General features: G+C 36.6%; 1 protein-coding gene across 1 annotated transcript in view; it reads left to right on the forward strand.

The window, feature by feature from the left end:
• Positions 1 to 2,405: 2,405 nt before the first annotated feature.
• Positions 2,406 to 19,910, forward strand: part of FIB4 (Plastid-lipid associated protein PAP / fibrillin family protein) — a 36,329-nt gene continuing 18,824 nt past the window's right edge. Inside the window, exon 1 of the mRNA XM_090011244.1 lies at positions 2,406 to 2,867. Coding sequence (XP_089867370.1) covers positions 2,598 to 2,867 — 270 coding nt within the window. The 5' untranslated portion in view covers positions 2,406 to 2,597. The remainder of the gene's footprint in view (positions 2,868 to 19,910) is intronic.

Below are 19,910 nucleotides of genomic sequence, written 5' to 3' on the forward strand. Positions count from 1 at the left end.
CAAGAGGTGGCACACAACGTCAATCAATCAGACAGCTGTACAACCCAAATATAAGTGATAAACTCAAAATAGGTTTCATTCATCTCCAATGTCATCCCTATCTTCATACCCCTCTTTGGGATTTTATTTATGCAAGTTGTAATCAAATCAGCTAAGTCTTTCATTTAAATCAACATTTAAATAGCGGAAATATGACTTTTATGTAGGATTTTTTGGTGATTCAAAAATCAACAGTTGATAAAACACAATATTTTGTAATTTTAAAAATCATATTCTTCATAAAAAAATTATGATTCAATTCTAATTTTTAAATTAATCATGCTCTATAAGGTCACATTTGATCAAAACACCCTGCATCATAAGATTTAAGAGGAGTATGAAGATGAAGGATGACATAGGGGATGACTGAAACCGAACTCGACATACTCAAGATGCTTTTCCCTTTCATTTAATTGTTTCCTTTTATTATTATAGTTGTTTACAAATGCATTTTTCAATAATTACTTCGGCTTAGAAGCCTTAGATGAGCCTTTTTATTCTTAATTGACTTTTTTCTTCTCAAGGGTTTTACCAACCAAAGGCCAACCAATGTGCGGTCAGTGATGGGAGGGTTTTTCCCTTGGAAAATCCAAAAAAAACTTATTGCCCATGAGGGAAATTAAAGCAATATTGACCTAACCACCAAGAAACGGGTTCATATTTTGGAAACGGTTCTGGTGATGGGTTGGGCCTCAAACAATGGCTGAATATTGAGTTTTTTAAATATAGTCTTCCCTCTCACAGCAAACCAAAACCATCCTTCCTTTATCCCATTTTCCAAAATCATTCCACCTTTTTTTAGGAGTATCAATGGGTCAGGTATGGCCCAATCCCAACCCTTATCAGATCCATTAGGGTTAGGTTCTCCTAATTAACAAAAGAAGGGGTCTGATAATTAACTATTCATGTCAGACCCATGAAATTCATTAGGCACATATAGCCCGGTATGGTTTGAAATTCCATATTAAACCTGACCCCCACCTGAGATCCAAGTTAAGATCCGCAATTATTTTACCAGGTATGGACCAACTCTTGTCTACATAATCTTTACTGGCCCATTCTGGATTTTCTTATCAAGGATTTGGTCGTATTTGGATCCGAATCCGTTACCAGCAATCATAGTCGGATCCTCATTCGGACCCACCCATTTGTTGGCAGAGGTCCGACCCACTGACGCCTACTGTTTTTGCCAACTGCCATTTTGAAATATATGAACTTGGAAAAATCAAATAAGATCAGAATGTTTTTGGCTATCGCTCATAAGGCAGAGACAATTACGAATAAAGCCCTTGAATATTATGAAAAGACAACCCTTGAGCGGTTTTCTATGATTTTTTTTTGACCTATGCGAAAACTAGGTTTACAATGCTGAAATTTATATGAACCGAGAACTTTACAATAAATAAGATATTCATAGTAAACAAAAAAACAAAATCGACATTTTTGTGTGGATGAGCGGCACAATCATGGGGATATGATTTTCGGCATCTTTTTTTCCCTCTTCTAGAAAGTTCAATCTGGCTTGAGAGGAAGAGAGAGAAACTTTTATATGGTGATTACCACATCCACGCTCATTGGTTTTGTTTGTATGAAACAAGTTGCAATCCAAATCGAATTCTAAGGGTACTAGGCAAACTGCTCTCTCTCTCTCTTTAATATTTTTTTATTGCACCTTTTGTATGTTATGCGTACAAATAGTAGCATGACTACACACAAAATGTTGTCAGAATTTTTTTTTTTTTATCAAATTTGCTTTTCAAAAAGCAGCTTGAATCGGTACAAATCAATGTTCAGTATCGGCATATGTATCTTATTGGCAGAAAATCGGCATGCATCGTACCTGAATAGGCTATTTTTTAATAAATATAAAAAAAATACTTAAAATTATTTTTTAATAGTATTTTGATGGCTTTAACACGTGTTACGTTCTGATTAATATTTTTTATTTTATTTTTTAGTGGATTAAGAACGATTCACTTGAGTATCGATTCACCTGAAGTGTTGGCCAAACGATTCAGGGCTGATACCGATACTGACAACATTGGTCCAAATCTAAGCAGTCTTGATTGGCCTCTTAGCTCTCAGATTATTCACAACCTATGCCATCTCCCACCCTTAATTTAGTTGCATGTGGGTTTTGTTTAATTCACACTTGTAAATGTGTTTAACAATGCTTATTCTCTAAAAACCAAGTTTTGGATCAAATTGATTTGACAAGGAATTCTCGATTTAGTTAATGAAGTCTTTAGTGCAATATAAACTGTTGAATTTGTTAATATTCTAAAAACACGTTTACACATGAGAAATGTTTAATTTAATACATATTTGTTTATTAAATAAACTATATATATAACGGAAATAAGTTTGGATTAAGCTAAAAAAAACACACGGGAATAGAGAAGAGTTTCGTTCTAGAGAGTATACAAGAATTTGCCACGATCGATGGGCGTTGTCGCCAGAACTAACGGTCGTAAGTGAACGAAGCCCTCCTATTTATTCATCAGCATCAAATCTAGAGCCCTCTCGGCAGCCAGAATTAGAAATCCCCAAACAGAGACATGGCTTCTCTTCTTACCACCTGTCCCTCCTCTTGCACCACGTCTTCGTCTCTCAGATTCTCGTTCCTCCATTCATTTTCCTCTTCAAAATCACGCGACTCATTTCGTATTCGACCGAGTTCGAGCAAACCCACTTGCCTTTCGGCAGCCTCCAGTGGAAACAAGATCGCGTTGAGAGCCGTAGTGAATGAGACGTCTGTTTCTGAGCCACCTCGGGCGGTGGAAGAGCCCAAATCCGAGCTTGTTGCATCGTTGAAGCTGAAACTTCTTGTAAGCTTTTTGCCTTACAATCTATGATCCTCTGTCAAAACGAGTACCCATGTTCTGCTGTTGAAGTGTTTGAGCATATGTCAAGTTTAACTTGGCAAGTTAAGCTAGTGGAGTGCTTCTTAAAAATTCAATTGTTTGGTTGTCGTGGTAGAAATCTAAAAATGGGTTTCGTTTTTGGGGTACCCCATTGTTTCCATTAATGCTGTCATTTGAATTTTTCTTTCTTTTTTTCTTTCTTTTTCTTGTTGTAGTCTTCCTTGTTTTGTTTTCCTTTGATTTATCGCTCCCCAATTTGAGATTATCATCGTATGACCATTTTATAGAGGAAAACTGAGCTTAACATAATTGGTTTCAGTTTGTTTACCCATTGCTAGTTTATTTTCATAATTTTCTTTTGTCATTCTTGCTGATTTGGATATCTCTGTTTTAATTGGTTTTCCGGTTGACTTTGTTTGATTGTCATTCGGTTCAAGTTTTGTAGCTTCCTCGATTAATGCATATTTTTTTACACTTGCTCTCCCTTTTTTAATGTTTCAGTAGATAGAAATTTCTGCTCTTCGAAGAAATTGGCTTAAATTTGTACATGTTTCTATGTGTTGATGAATTCAAGCATGTGGTACAACAGTGTTGCAGTTTTATTTATTTCTTTATATTTTTTGTTTCTAACTTGCATCTTCATGTATGCTCCTCCACCTCAAGGATTGGCTTTTGTGTGGTGACGTTCATTTCATCTGATGTTGTCTTTTATTTCTTTTGTAATTCCTTTCATTTTTTTTCCTTATTCGATGTTGGAATCTGAGTTAGTTTGGAAATCAGAAGCCATCTTTTCAATCTTACTTCAAATGAAAACGATTGATTAATAACATCAGCAACTCTGTCTCTTCTTGTTTTTCGTGGAGCCTGTTGTTGAACTGTTTTATTTAGCAATCAAAATTTAGGAGTCTGATTTTCTGAATTTTATGAGGTGTGGAATGGCTTAAGCTAATTTCTATTCTTCAAAACTGCAATCTTTTTGGCTCTTATGCACCAACATATTTAAAGAGAGAACTATATAAAAAGAATTTAAACATTGATTTGCATCCTGCACCTTTATGTTTCTAAGGTAGCCATTTTGTTGCTTGACAAAAAAGATTATGTCATTTATTTATTTTGTGATGGGGATTGTGATGGTATCTATGGCATGGAAGGTGTGTGGAATTTTCTTTTCATCAATGCAAGAATTTTGAAACCTGAATTATGTATTTTGAATACTGCAGTAGAATCTACAAAATACTTTTGTTGGTTTTTTGTCCTCAATAACTTCCAAAATATTTTTTTTTCATGATAAGTGCAGAAAACATGAAAATGATGATAAAACTGCCATAAAATCAATTTATCATCTATTCTCGAGAAAACATGATTTGTAATTTTAACACAATCCTGAACTGATTATTTTCTTTATATATTTTCATATTTTTATTTACTTTATACCTATATTTTTATGATATTCCCAACAAAAGAAAATTAGGTCCATGATATTTTCCTTGCTGACAATCTTGAAAGTGTGATATAGCCTATCATATACGAAAACCCTGAGAACAATATCCAGGACTATGAAGTAAACCCGTTCAAGCAGCTCAATAAAGCGAATAGTAGTAAGTGGATAAGAGTGTGGATTTTCCTTGTTTAGCAAATGTGCTTAAACATTTGTGGTTCACATCAGTATTTTAAAGCTTGATGATGAAGCCAACCATCCTGAATCCAATTTGGTAGCTACCATACCAATTTGGATCAACTTTTGTTATCTTGCTTCTAATTGTTCTCCATCATTCCGCAACTGGGTCATATACTTGGTCTTATGTCAATGTCTAGAGATATTCTTCTTGTTATGTTTCTATGGACCTGAAGTCTAATACGATGGCATTATTGTTTGTCATTGTCATTGTCATTGGAGCATAATGATTGAACTCTTCATATGGTTGGTGGTGTAAGTTTTATGAAATAGATTTTTAAAAGATATTTTTGATAAAAACGTTTTATGCAAGCCAAACACCAAATAATAAAAACCGGCTCACACTAGGGTAGAGTTCGGGTCGAACTCAGGGAACGGAAAAAAACTTTGTATTTCACATAAATCTACTCTTTATTGCTTTTAAAATAAAAATAATTAATTAACTAATCACCTGAGAGTACGGCCCTCTGCGGAGGGCTTAAACAAATAATAATTAGTTACATGCCTTTTACAAATTCAAATTAATAAAACAAACAATCATAATCTAAAAGAAAAGAAAAATAGGGTCTTTAGTGCTTGAGCTTTGAAAAGACGTGTTTTGTTCATATTGGGTCACGGGTCAAGGGGTCCAGACCCGTAATCATGTCCTTTCATTAATGGCACATATGTAATTATTACATATTGTAAAAGGGTATTTTAGTACCCTAAAAATATGTATTAGCAATAGCATATAATGGAAAGATGAGCAGTTGACTCCTATAATCTGGAATCGGGTTTTCTCTGTAGCTCCTCTCTCTCTCTGTTCCTCACCCTTCACGCATGGTAAAACTCTGGATTTATAAAATTTAACATGGTATCAGAGCCACACTAGAGTTGGATCTGAGATTGATTTCAAAGGTATGTCTAAAAAGATCGCTCAGTCTCCCAAGTCAGAAAATTGATTTTCAATTTTTTTTCTCAATCTTGATCAGACCTGATCAAAATCAGATCTGATCAAAATCCGATCTGATCACGCCTTTCTGTCAAAACCAATTTTGTCTCGTCATCTTATTCCCAACATATTTCTTGGCATCACCATCTTGATCAGATCTGATCAGATTTCGATCTGATCACTGTTAGAATTGTATTTGTATCGGATATGGATCTGATATTGGATCCATATCCGAGCGTATGCTTTCCCCATGCTTGGGCGGTGGCATACTTGTAATCCTGTATATTTTTCATGTATTTTGTTCAGTAGTGTTAGATCCTATATATATCTTATTAAGAGAGGGTCACGATACTTTTAACGTGCCCTACTTTCCATTTGGCATCCTCCTCTTCTCCCCCTCTCCTCTCTTCTCTTTATTTTGTATTTTCAGATTGAAGGCTATTCTCCAAAGCTTGAAGGCGCACTATCTTGAAGCCCTATTCAGATTCTTTCATCTTGAAGCCCTATTCAGATTCTTTCATGGTATCAGAGCAACCCACGATCGACGCCTGTTTCTCCAGCCACGAGCGAGTCTTCTCCAGCCACGATCGACGAACTGCTGAGTTACGTCTGCCTTCTTCATCACGCCTGTCAACCAGGCCACGATCTGCTGAGTTTGATCTTCATTCTTCAGCCGAGTGCCTGATCCTCATCCTTCAGCCGAGTGCCTGATCCTTCAGCCGAGTACCTTTGGAAACGCAAATATTATATCAGCATAATCATGTCTACCCTCTCTTCGAGTTTTCTCTCCCAACTCATCTCCCAAAAGTTAACCCATTCCAACTATTTGACGTGGAAACGTCAGATAGTCCCTTTCATTAAAAGCCAGACTATATGATCCATGGTTATGTGCTAATATCTTAGGCGATGGGATTCAACCGACCACTTTTCCAGCCCCTTCTGACAGTACTCACATTGAAGCAGAAATGTCTGATGCCCAGATGGATAGTACTCACATTGAAGCAGACATGTCTGATACTCAGATGGCTGATCCTCCTTTAGACAGATTTTCTGGCTTGGTTTATTCTCGTCGCACTCCTGCCTCTACTACTGATTCTGTCATTGTTCCTTCTCATCCACGAAGGTCCACTCGAGCGAGACATCCCGTGGATAGATGGATAAGCTATAACACTTTCACTTTGGATTTTCAGCTTTTTATGACCAGTTTGCATAAACAGACTGAACCAAAGTGTTATTCTCAGGCCTCTCAAAATTCCCGTTGGATTGAAGCCATGAATGAAGAAATGGAAGCCTTGAATGAATGTCAAACATGGGAAGTCGTTCCACGGCCAAGGGATAAGAATGTTGTTGGGTCTAAATGGGTTTATAAAATCAAATATAAACCAGATGGCAGTATTGATAGGTATAAAGCTCATCTTGTGGCTAGAGGTTTCACTCAACAACATGGGGAAGATTATGATGAGACTTTCAGCCCTGTTGTTAAGATGAGTATCATTCGAGTTATTCTCTCTCTTGCTGTTACTTTTGGATGGTCATTACATCAACTTGATGTCAAAAATGCTTTTCTTCATGGTTTCCTCAAAGAGGACGTCTACATGGAACAGCCACCAGGATATGCTACTAATGATTCTAATCTATGGGTATGCAAGTTGCACAAGTCATTATATGGGTTAAAACAGGCTTCTCGTTCATGGTTTGAAAGGTTCTCCCTTCACATTCAAGAAGCTGGTTTTCAGAAGAGTGCTCTTGATCATTCTCTTTTTATCTATCACAAAGGAGGGATCACTACTTGGTTATTGATATATGTGGATGACATTGTTCTCACGGGAAATACTTCCTCTCATATCGTCCAAATCAAAGAAGTGTTAGAACAACACTTCAAAATGAAAGATCTCGGGGACCTCAGATATTTTTTGGGTGTTGAATTAGACAGGACTGAGGATTCCCTCACTCTTTCTCAACACAAGTATGCCCTTGATATTCTCACATCCTCTGGTATGTCTGATTGTAAGCCCATTAACACGCCCAGCGTTTTGCATGCAAAGTTGAACGTTTCAGATGGCAGTCCTGCATATCCTGTTCCAACCCTTTACCGCAGTATTGTTGGGAAACTTCAATATTTGACATTCACTCGGCCCGACATTGTATATGTTGTCAATCAAGTTTCCCAGTTTATGCATGCTCCCACAGACACTCATATGGAAGCTGTCAAGCGTATCTTACGTTATCTCAAGGGGACTATTGGCGATGGACTTACTTATAAACGCATGTCTCCTACTGTGGATGGTCATATTATCTCTACTTACACTGATGCTGATTGGGGAAGCGATCTTGATGAACGCCGATCTGTTTCTGGCTATTGTGTCTTTCTCAATTCTAATCTTGTCTGTTGGAGTAGTCGCAGACAACGCGCCATTGCAAAATCCAGCACAGAAGCTGAATATAGGGCCATGGCTGCTGGCACTGCCGATGCTACTTGGCTTCGTCACCTCCTTGGGGAATTATCTCTTCCTATTGCTCAATCTTCCATGCTGGTTGACAATCAAAGTGCCATTAAAATTTCATTCAATCCCATACTTCACAGTCGTACCAAGCACATTGAGATTGATCAACATTTCATTCGTCAGAAAATAGAAGATGAGGAAATCTCCCCTGCATATATACATACTTCTGAACAAGTTGCTGATCTTTTCACCAAAGGACTCACTGGATCACAGTTTTGGCATTTGAAGAACAAGTTGGGCATGATGAAAACTCATGCACAACTTGAGGGGGGATGTTAGAATTGTATTTGTATCGGATATGGATCCGATATTGGATCTATATCCGAGCGTATGCTTTCCCCATGCTTGGGCGGTGGCATACTTGTAATCCTGTATATTTTTCATGTATTTTGTTCAGTAGTGTTAGATCCTATATATATCTTATTAAGAGAGGGTCACGATACTTTTAACGTGCCCTACTTTCCATTTGGCATCCTCCTCTTCTCCCCCTCTCCTCTCTTCTCTTTATTTTGTATTTTCAGATTGAAGGCTATTCTCCAAAGCTTGAAGGCGCACTATCTTGAAGCCCTATTCAGATTCTTTCATCTTGAAGCCCTATTCAGATTCTTTCAATCACACTTCTCTGTTATTAATATATTCTGCATTGTTTTCTTAACTCTTAATCTGGTTCTAGCTTATCTTGTTGATTAGATTTGATCAGAATCAGATCTGATCACGTAATCGGTTGTCTATTATCTAGTTTTATCCTTCTTGATCAGATTCAGATCTGGCTTCATTGCCATTTGACATTTTCATCTCTTTTATTCTTAAATAGCTTTAAATCAATATCGAATTTGGGCTTTACTTATGTGTTCTTTTAAATTTTTGTACTCAATGCTTACCTGTTTATTCAAATCTGGATAATTACAGATCTGATCGGAATTCAATATCTAATCTAAATTAGATACCAGTTTTGGGATTTTGTTTCAGCTTTCCTTTATTTATTGTCTATTGTCTTTCACATAGCCTGATATAGTCTATTCTGCAAAAAAAAAAGGAGGTTCCAGTTACTTTTGTCATCTCTGTGACTATTCTGTCAGTAAAAAAAAAGAATAAGAGGCTGCATGAATTTCCTTGAAGTTGAAAGTTGTTTTTCGATATACTGATTTCTTTAGCTATTATCGGGCGGTGTGTTGGACACATTCTTCTTATTGTGAAACATGGATTCATTTCCTTCTTAGTCTGGTCTTTCTTCAAGCTTCCTTAGTCAACTCATGTCTGAAAAATTAAATAATTCCAATTTCCTGACTTGGAAGAGGCAGATGATTTCTTTCATTAGGAGTTAGGATCTTTTTGGACATCTGGATGGATCTGTTCCAGTCTCTCCAGAGTTTATATCACGAGAAGAAAATGACAGTAAAGGAGCATCTACCACAGTATATGTTAGAAATCCAGAATTTGTAGCTTGGATGAAAAGAGACCAGGCACTAGTTGCTTATATTACCTCTACGTTGTCACAAGAGGTGCTTGTGGCAATTCCAGACGACTGCACTGCTATGCAACTTTGGGACAGACTAATTTAGACATATTCACAGGTTTCTCAAGCTAAGATTGTATTTCTTAAAAGAGAATTTTAGATGTTAAGAAAGGATTCCATGACTATCATGGAGTACTTAAACAAAATGAAGATCATCTCAGATCAATTAACAGTTGTTGGGTGTGCAGTGACTGATAAAGATATGGTACAACAAACTCTGAGTGGATTGGGGCTTGACTATCATATGATTGTTACTTCCTTATTGTGTTTACTTGAGCTGCTCAGATTTGAAGACCTGCGTGCAAAATTACTTCAATATGAGATGAACTTAAAAGGGTTTTCTGAAGAATCGTATATGCATACAGGGACGCAAGATATTCTTGCCACAGGGGTCGCTTATGGACGAGGACGAGGAAGTTATGATGTTAAGGGAAGAGGATGACAAGGAAGAAGTGGACAAGGAGGTCGTGGACTATTACCTACACCCAACATATATCCCAACTCACAGCAACAGAGACCAATTCCTACTTGTTTTCTGTGTAATAAAAAGGGGCACATCAAAGCCAACTGTTGGTTTAATCCCCTAAATAAAGGCAAATCAACATAGGCTGAAGCAAAGAGAGGAACAAATAGCGCAAAGGTCAGCAGAGAAGTAAAAGAGTTATTATTGTCACCCTTAGCAGGATTAAAACTGAAACAGAATGAGAAAGGTACTTGGTATGTGGACTCTGGGGCAGCGACTCATGTTACTAGTGATGCTGGTAAGCTCCTAAACCTTGTTCCTTACATTGGTAGAAATAGTATAGTTACTGGTGATGGATCCCACCATTCTATCTCTCATATTGGAAATTTTGTTATACCTATGTCAAAGTCCTCTCTCAGTCTTTCAAAGGTTCTTTATGCTCCTAACATCAAGAAAAACATTGTTTCTGTTTCTAAACTTATTGATGATATCAATGCTTCAGTTGAATTTACTCCCTCTTCTGTTCTTATCAAGGATCTCTGCACGAGGAAGACGTTCGCTAAAGGAAAACGACAAGGCAATATGTATGTTTTTCAAGAAGATCTTTCTGCTCGTGTTCGCCCTGTTGACCCAAACTTGAAGCTCTCCTTATCGTTGTCCTTTGTGATTCCTATGTGTTTTTAGTGTCTCTGAATCCAATTAGCCAAATCTTTGGCATGGTCGTTTAGGTCATTGCAATAGTAGTTTCATTGAGAAGCTTGTCTCAAATAACCTCATTCCCAAGTCTAGTTTAGGAATAAATGTCAATGACAACAAATGTTCAAGTTGTCTCTTATTTAAGAGTTATGTTTTACCTTTTCATTCTATCAATAAAAGAGCTTCAAGACCTTTTGAGATTATTTGTTCTGATGTTTGGGGGCCTGCCTCAGTTGCTTCTATATCTGAAACTAGATATTATCTTATATTTGTTGACAGTTATTCTCATTATACTTGGATTTTCTTCATGAAATACAAATCTGAGACCTTTAAGTTCCAAAATTTTCACTCTTTTGTCAAGAATCAATTTTCTGAAAACATTCTTTGTTTTCAATATGATGGAGGAGGTAAATTCTCTTCAATTGACTTTACTAACTTTCTTCAAAGTAATAGAATAAGGAGAAGGGTGTCTTGCCCTCATACACCTCAGCAGAATGTGATTGTTGAAAGGAAGCATCGCCATATTGTTGAGAGTGCAATGAGTATGATACATGATAGTAATCTTTCGATTACTTTATGGACAAAAGCCTTTCATTTAGCAGTCCATGTGATAAATCGATTGCCCATGACTATTTTGGAGAACAAGTCTCCTTACTTTTCCCTGTTTGAAGTTCATCCCAACTATCATGATTTGCGCGTGTTTGGTTGTGTATGTTATATTCATATTGACAGTTCAATGAGACATAAGTTTCAGGACAAGGCTTTGAAGTGCAAGTTTGTGGGCTATGCAGATGGCTATAAAGGATACAGGTGTTATGATCCCATGAGCAAACACATCAAAATATCAAGAAATGTTATCTTCGATGAATTGAATTTTGATTGTCGACGCATTACTTCTTCTGAATCAAATTTCAAAGTTGAGGTCTATCATCTTTGGTTGAATTCTGAACTTTTCTCCATTACTAATGATATTTGTGCTTCAGACTGTGATCAAAAGGATAAAGAATCTATGCATGTTGATAAGTTGATTGCACAAAAGAGTACAGAGCTATCTTTGGACCCAAAAAGGTATAAATTTTGTTTATACACGACAAGGAAGAGAGGTGCCCACTATTGTTAATCAGGAAATGGATACATCCTCTACATCTACTTCTACCTTTGATGTTAGAAGATCGACCTACTCTCGTCATCCGATAGAGAGATGGGTCAGTTATGAAAAATTTTCACTGGACTTTCAACTTTTTATAACTGCTTTGAGCAAGGAAGATGAGCCCACAACATTTTCTCAAGCATCAAATTCTAAAAAACTGATTGAAGCAATGAATGAAGAAATGAAGGCTCTACATGAATGTGGTACCTAGGATGTTGTTCTGAGACCACCTGACAAAAATGTAGTTGGGTCGAAATGGGTGTACAAAATAAAGTATAAACCGGATGGGACTATAGAACGGTACTAGGTGAGACTTGTAGCCAAAGGATTCACACAGGAGCAAAGACAGGATTATGATGAGACCTTTAGTCCAGTTGTAAAAATGGGGACAATCAGAGTCACACTATCTTTAGCTATTGAACATCAGTGGACAATTAGTCAACTTAATATCAAAAATGCTTTTCTCCATGGAAATTTGAATGAGGAAGTATACATGGAACAACCCACTAGCTATGCAGAAGGTAATCCTACAAAATACAACAACAACAACAACTACGCCTTCATCCCAAAACAATTGGGGTCGGCGATATGAACCAAAAAAGAAAATCATTCTGGGTCTTCCACATGAATCCTTCTCCTCCAATCATTTTTATCCAATGCCATGTCCTCGGTGAGGTTCAAAGCATTCATATCCTTATCTATCATCTCCATCCAAGTCTTCTTAGGCCTACCCCGACCTCTTTTAACTAATATATTTTCCCATTTCTCCATCCTTCTAACTGGAGCATCATTAGGCCTTCGCCGAATATGTCCAAACCACTGTAAACGATTCTCTCTCGTCTTATTTTCAATGGATGCAACGCCTACCTTCTTACGTATCTCCTCTTTTTGAATCTTATCTTTTATTGTATTTCCATACGTCCATCTAAGTATACGCATCTCAGCTACACTCATTTTTTGAATATGATGTCTCTTGGCAGCTCAACATTCCGTACCATATAGTAAAACGGGCCTAATTGTCGTTCTATAAAACTTTCTCTTCAATCGCAATGGCATTCTACGATCGTACAACACTCCAGTTGCACTTTTTCATTTCATCCACCCAACCTTTATCCTATGATTTACATCTCCATCAATTTCTCCATACAAAATACATATGCAAATTAAAAATGGCGATATACGGGTTGAAGCAGGGATCTCGTTCTTGGTTTGATAGTTTCTCTCTTGAAATACACAAATATGGTTTTAAGCGATCTCTCCTTGACCATTCCTTGTTTATATTCAAGAACCAAGACATAGTTACTCTACTGTTGATATATGTAGATGATATTATCATCACAGGTAATTCCAAAGTTCATATTGAGGAGGTCAAACATCTCTTGAATCAGAGATTCAAAATGAAGGATCTTGGGAAAATACGATACTTTCTTGAAATTGAAGTTGATAGTACTTCTGAAGAAATGACTCTCACCCAACATAAGTACACTATTGATGTCATCAATAAGGCAGGTATGAAAGATTGCAAACCCTTAGGTTCTCCTAGTGTCCTTCACCAGAAACTCAGTTCACAAGATGAAGATCTATATGAGAATTCTACAAAATATCGTAGCATAGTAGGCATGTTGCAATACCTTACTTTCACTCGACCTAATATTGTTTACTTAGTAAATCAGGTATCTCAGTTTATGCATGAGCCATGTGAAGGGCATATGGAAGCAGTTAAACGGATACTTAGGTATTTGAAGAGAACTGTTGGGGATGGTCTTTTGTATAGGAAAAAGATAAATGAGCAAAATGCACATGAAATTACTGTCTATACTGTTGCAGACTAGGCAGGAGATCCAGACAAACGTAGATCAGTATCCGGCTATTGTGTGTTTGTTGGGATGAATTTGGTTTCCTGGAGTAGTAAGAAACAAAAGGTTGTTGCTAGATCAAGTACAAAAGCCGAATATAGGTCAATAGCAGCCGCTACTGCTGAAGCTACCTGGATCAGGCACTTACTGATAGAAGTGGGAGAATCGATCTCTCGATCTCTCCTTTTATGTGATAATCAAAGTGTCATCAATATGTCCTTTAATCTCATTTATCACAGTCATGCCAAACACATCAAAATAGATCAACATTTTATGAGACAAAAGGTAGAAGAAAAGGAGATTGAGCTTGAATTTGTACGAACTACAGATCAAGTGGCTGATATATTCACAAAAGGATTAACCAAAAACAAATTTGGGATGTTAAAAGGCAAGTTCATGGTTCAAAACCATGCACAACTTGAGGGAGGGTGAAAAGACGTGTTTTGTTCATATCGGGTCACGGGTCAAGGGGTCCTGACCCGTAATCATGTCCTTTCATTAATGGCACATATGTAATTATTACATATTGTAAACGGGTATTTTAGTACCCTAAAAAACTGTATTAGCAATAGCATATAATGGAAAGATGAGCAGTTGATTCCTATAATCTGGAATCGGGTTTTCTCTGCAGCTCCTTCTCTCTCTCTGTTCCTCACCCTTCACGCATGGTAAAACTCTAGATTTATAAAATCTAACAAGCTTCTAGTCCCTTAATTTGTTACTACTTCAGATGAACCCAGAGTTATAAGTGTATGACAGCAACCTGGATCTATAGGCTCATATACTCTTCCCTCACGTGATAAGGGCTATATTAAGGGGGCCCCTCTGAGGGGCTAAAAGGGCTCTTTTGAGGGCTCGAAGGGACCTTTTAGGGACCTCAGAGGGGTCTTCGAGGGCTCGTTTGAGGGCTCACCGCACGTATAACCAATTCCTTGCAAAACACCAACGCAAAACAAAAACGAAACAAAGAAAAACTAGACAAAAAATCAATGTTAGTTTAATCAAAAATCACAAAATAAGAATCTAACTAACCTATAACACACTAACTAACATGTAACAAACTAATTCACTAAAAGACAAAATAGCTAACTAACTAAATAACACTAAAGAAACTAACTAATGTAACAAACTAAAAACAAATTATGAAACTACTTAACAAACTAACTAGATTAATAGCAACTATGAACAAGTAACTAAATTGGAAACAACTAAAACTAACCATTCAACTAATTAATTAAAACTACAAAAACCGTGGATAGCACTAATGCCTAAAATAAACTAAAACTAATTAATGATTCTAGTTTAAGAAAAACATGAATTCAAAACTGGCTAAATAAAACATGAAATATAACTAAACCTAACCTAACTATTCAATCAAACAATTTTTAACCAATTAACTACTTAAACAAGAACACATGAATTTTACTAAAGCAAACTACTTACTAAAACAAGCAAAACGTAAAGTACATTAACCTAACTATTCAATCAAACAATTTTTATTCAAAGCATTAATTCTGCAACTAACTGCTTGGCTGGGAAACATTTAGTTGACTATTACTATAAAATCGTTAACACAGGTTGCTACTTTTAATGTAAACAATGGCATAACATCTCAACTAAGATGCATGTCATAATTTAAAAACCTAGAGCAACTAACTATCTACGAAGCACCCGCTACAAAAAAAAAAATTGATAACTGTTTCATTAATGAAAGCCACGCTGGGCATGATGGACATAAATATTAACTGTTCACGCATGAGTACATGTGCTTTGCGTGATCGGGTGATGCTGCACAAAAATTTTACTTAACCCAGCAAAGGAAACAATGTAACACGTGATTGTGCTGATGAACCAATTTGCAATATAGACCAGCCGTGATGGTTGATTCATGCAAGTGTTGTTGATCACATCAAAATGCGTGATTTGCAGCACTGTGATCAAGAACACAACGCTTTGCTGAGGGTGCACAATCTGAATTCCAGAAATCGCTGGGTCGGTAAAGACGGGATTAAACTTTGATCCGCCTGATATTGCGTCAATGTAATGAGCAACCAAATCTATCAACAATGACAGGCCCGGTTTTGCTCTCACGCAAATGGAACTACAACAGTGTGTACTCCAAAACAAGAAATAAAACAAAACTCAACACAGCCTATTCTACGCAGCGAAAGAAACAAACTACTTAATAAATCTAGCACTATGCTACTTGTAATGATGCAGCCAAACAAATTACTCTACGCTACATGTGAATCTGAAACGTGATTATAGGGATGCAACGGCTCAAGAATATATATAACCTAAATGCAGAAACGTAAATCAAAAGCAACCTATCCTATATGCTATGCGAGTAAAAATAAACAATATGATGTATGCAATGAAAGAAAACAAATATGATAATGTATGCAATGAGTGAACAAAAACATCTAATCTATGCACGTGAATGTAAAGAGAAGAGAGAGAAGAGGCAAACCTCACGATTCATCTCCGACGGAAGGGTTGAGAAGAAGAAGCGGTCTCTCTTCAGGTTGCACATACCTCCGACGATGGGGATAAGAAGAATTGGCCCCATAAAAGATTAGAAGCAAGACGAGAACGGAGGAGAAAAATGAAAAGAATAAGGAGAAGCGGTTGGGAACGAGGAGGAAGAGAAGAGAGGGAGGAAGGCAGATGCACGTTTTTTTATCAAGAGGGAGACGCCCTTCTATGGCTGGAAAAATACTTTTTATAATAGAATTCTAGGTTAAAACTAAAATTTCTAAAATGTCCAACTAAGTTTTAAAAATTCTAAAAACTACTCATCTAAACACGTGTTTCATAAAAAGATACTTCTAAACAAAGTAAAATACTAGTTAAATACTTCTAAACTAATTAGATTAATAATTAAAAAGTCCTAAACTAAACAAAACACTGAAAAACGCAGGGAAGATTTTGAAATATGTGACTTTACCTTTATTTTTGCATTTAAAGCAATTTCTCAAAAACACTGATAAGAATGAATTTTAATGCAATTTTTTGATGGATCATGTATAGAATAATATGAATAAAATACAAAATATATGCATGATCAGTTGGCTAAGAAATATGTTGGCTTTTTTTTCTTGGTCATTGAGTTAAGGAATATTGATCTCATCCTAAAGGCTAAAAAATGTTTATAACTTATGGTAGGCTGATAGCACCAGGCTCTCATGTTACACACATAAGTAATCTATTTTTCTATCTCATTCATGCTCTCTGTCAATTTTAAAATACGTAGTCTTTATCTTTCTCAAGCTACTGTTGATCCTTCCTTTTGATGCAATTGCCAATGTTACTTTTTTGAAGCCAATTGCAATTGTTCCTTATTTGTCTTGGTATTGCAACGTCAGTGATCAACAATATTTGGTTTTAGACTTTCTTTAGTATGATCTACTTTTCTCTATATACATTTAGACCAGAGTTATCAGAAATGCCTAGGAAAGTGGGGAAGCGTGCTTCCCCGAAGCACGTTTTGAAAGTGCGAAATGTCGCACTTACGAAATGCACTGGAAAGCACCATTTTTTTAGGAAGCGTATTTCTCTTTTATGGGAAGTGGGTTTCGCTTTTATGGGAAGCGTGCTTTCCCCTCGCTTCCCCCATGCTTCCCCCTCTTTCTTCTAGTATTTGTGAAAATTATTCTTTGAGTGTACTCTTACTATCTCTTTGTAGTGAGCAGGAGCAAGATTGGTATTGCATTTATATGGATGAGAGTTTAGCTAATAGCAGACTATTAGGAAGTAGATGCATAAAGTCAATAGCAGGTTGAGCTGATATATGATCATTTCTAAGCATTGATTACTTGATTCAAGTTAAAAACCTAATCAAAATCTTCTCTATTAGTTGAAACAACCTTTATTGTAACGACCCCAACTCATACCTCTTGAAAATGCAAATTTTTTTTTTTAAATCATTGCGGAAACGTTCCCAGAGACTCGGGGCCTTTACAGTTTCACTCACCATTGGATAACCCAACCAACCACAAGGGATCTTACATTTATCATTCATACCAAACCAAACCAAACTTTTATTGAATAATTGATGATAGGTTTCGAGATAATTCCATAAGGAAATTCAGAGTGCATGAACAATTAAATGTAAAAAGAAATAAGGAAAAACAGAGCCACGTTGTCCATCTGTGAAGTTGTCTAGCAAACGTGTAGCACTCGTAGCTCTCTCAAAAGCGAGTCACTTCACTGATCTTCTGAGGCTGTGAAAAACTACAGAAATAAGGTGTCAGAAATTCGAGGAATTCTGCGTACGAATCCCTCTAATGAATCAAATGAGCATAAAGAATACAGATAAAAATTCATGCAATATTTTAAAGGTACGTAATTATGACAAATTCGTAATTCGATTAAGTATTCATGCATTATAGACAATTATTAAGCATGAGAGAATATTTAATAAGTAACAGTGATCACAATTTAAGCAATACAATCATTTAACATGCATTAGGGAACAACATTAAGCATTCACCAACATTTAGCAGTTAAGAGAACAGGTAAGTATGCATGATTTAATGCATAGTAGGAATATGCATGGCTTCAGTGAAATGCATGAGTAAATTATTACATCTTATTAGAATTTTCTTTTCATATGCATATCTCTATTAAATACACACAATTTAAGTTTTTTTTTTTAATTACCGTTGTCCGCGAATACACCAAACGAGTAAAATTTCCGAGGTCAAGTTAGATTCTCAAGGTAGCTTAGCACACAATTTGTATTTTATTACTGGGTTCCAAACTTAGCTCTCGACCGAAACAGCCTTCGGAACATTAGACCATCCATCTAATGTCGGGGACACCAGGGACCACCCATCTACAAGTGTCACTTTTCTTGGTATACCAAAACAATAGTTGTGTCTACGCACCACCCATAGGCAAAGTGACGGAAACTCTTTAAAACCGTGGCCAAAAGTAAAAACCTCAATATCGGGTTCAGGAGTAATCAAATAGTGCATACGGAGTTTTTGTATCCTCGTGGTCTCCCAAAACCGAATCTCTAAGAGTCCCGTACTCTCGATGCGACATCTTAAAAAGTACATTACACTGTTCTTTTATTTTTATTAGATTGTTATCTCATTTCTTTAATTTGTAATTCAGCATGCAAACAAAGGCAATAACTCGCATTTACCCCTGCGAGAGCCATCACGGGACTCTCGCCCGTGGAAACACATAGAACAGTGCAATATATTAATGTGATTTTTGCGATGCATTTAAAATAAATAAATGAGCAAACCACAGCTCGAGGCCCACTCGACCCACGATGATTCTTTTCGATCATCGATGCACCATATGCAAAAACCATAACCACATGCCATATATGTAATAAGGTCACATGTTTTCCAAATGCACATTCATATAAGCCATTTTAACAATGAGCATACTAAGCATTTATATGCATATGTCCATGAATTCATGTCTTTCACATGTTTTCATTTATCAAGCAAGCAAGCATGAGAACGCACCCTCACTTAAAATTTTCTGTATGCACATGATAATCAAGCTCATTTAGAACAGAAGCAAGTATGTTAAGCATATTACAGACTCCACACGTATAGTTTAAGTTATACTGCACTAACAAGGAAAGCAGTGCAAACATTACATCTTCTGGAGAAAGAAATCATCAATTGAGAACTCCAAATAACAAATTTGAGTAAATTACTGCATAAAGAAAATTACACAATGCAACTACCTCATACAACAACAACAACAACAACAACTACAACTACGCCTTCATCCCAAAACCATTGGGGTCAGCGATATGAACCAAAAAAGAAATTTATTTTGGGTCTTCCACATGAATCCTTTTCCTCCAATCATTTCTATCCAATGCCATGTCCTCGGTGAGGTTCAAAGCATTCATATCTTTTCCTATCATCTCCATCCAAGTCTTCCTAGGCCTACCCCGACCTCTTTTAACTAATATATTTTCCCATTTCTCCAACCTTCTAACTGGAGCATCATTAGGCCTTCGCCGAATATGTCCAAACCACCGTAAACGATTCTCTCGCATCTTATTTTCAATGGGTGCAACACCTACCTTCTTACGTATCTCCTCGTTCCGAATCTTATCTTTTATTGTATTTCCACACATCCATCTAAGCATCCGCATCTCAGCTACACTCATTTTTTGAATATGATGTCTCTTGGCAGCCCAACATTCCGAACCATATAGTAAAGCGGGTCTAATAGTCG

The sequence above is a fragment of the Nuphar pumila genome, chromosome 6, assembly GCF_984573655.1.
Source record: "Nuphar pumila chromosome 6, dmNupPumi1.hap1.1, whole genome shotgun sequence".
In the NCBI taxonomy this organism is placed as follows: Eukaryota; Viridiplantae; Streptophyta; class Magnoliopsida; order Nymphaeales; family Nymphaeaceae; genus Nuphar; species Nuphar pumila.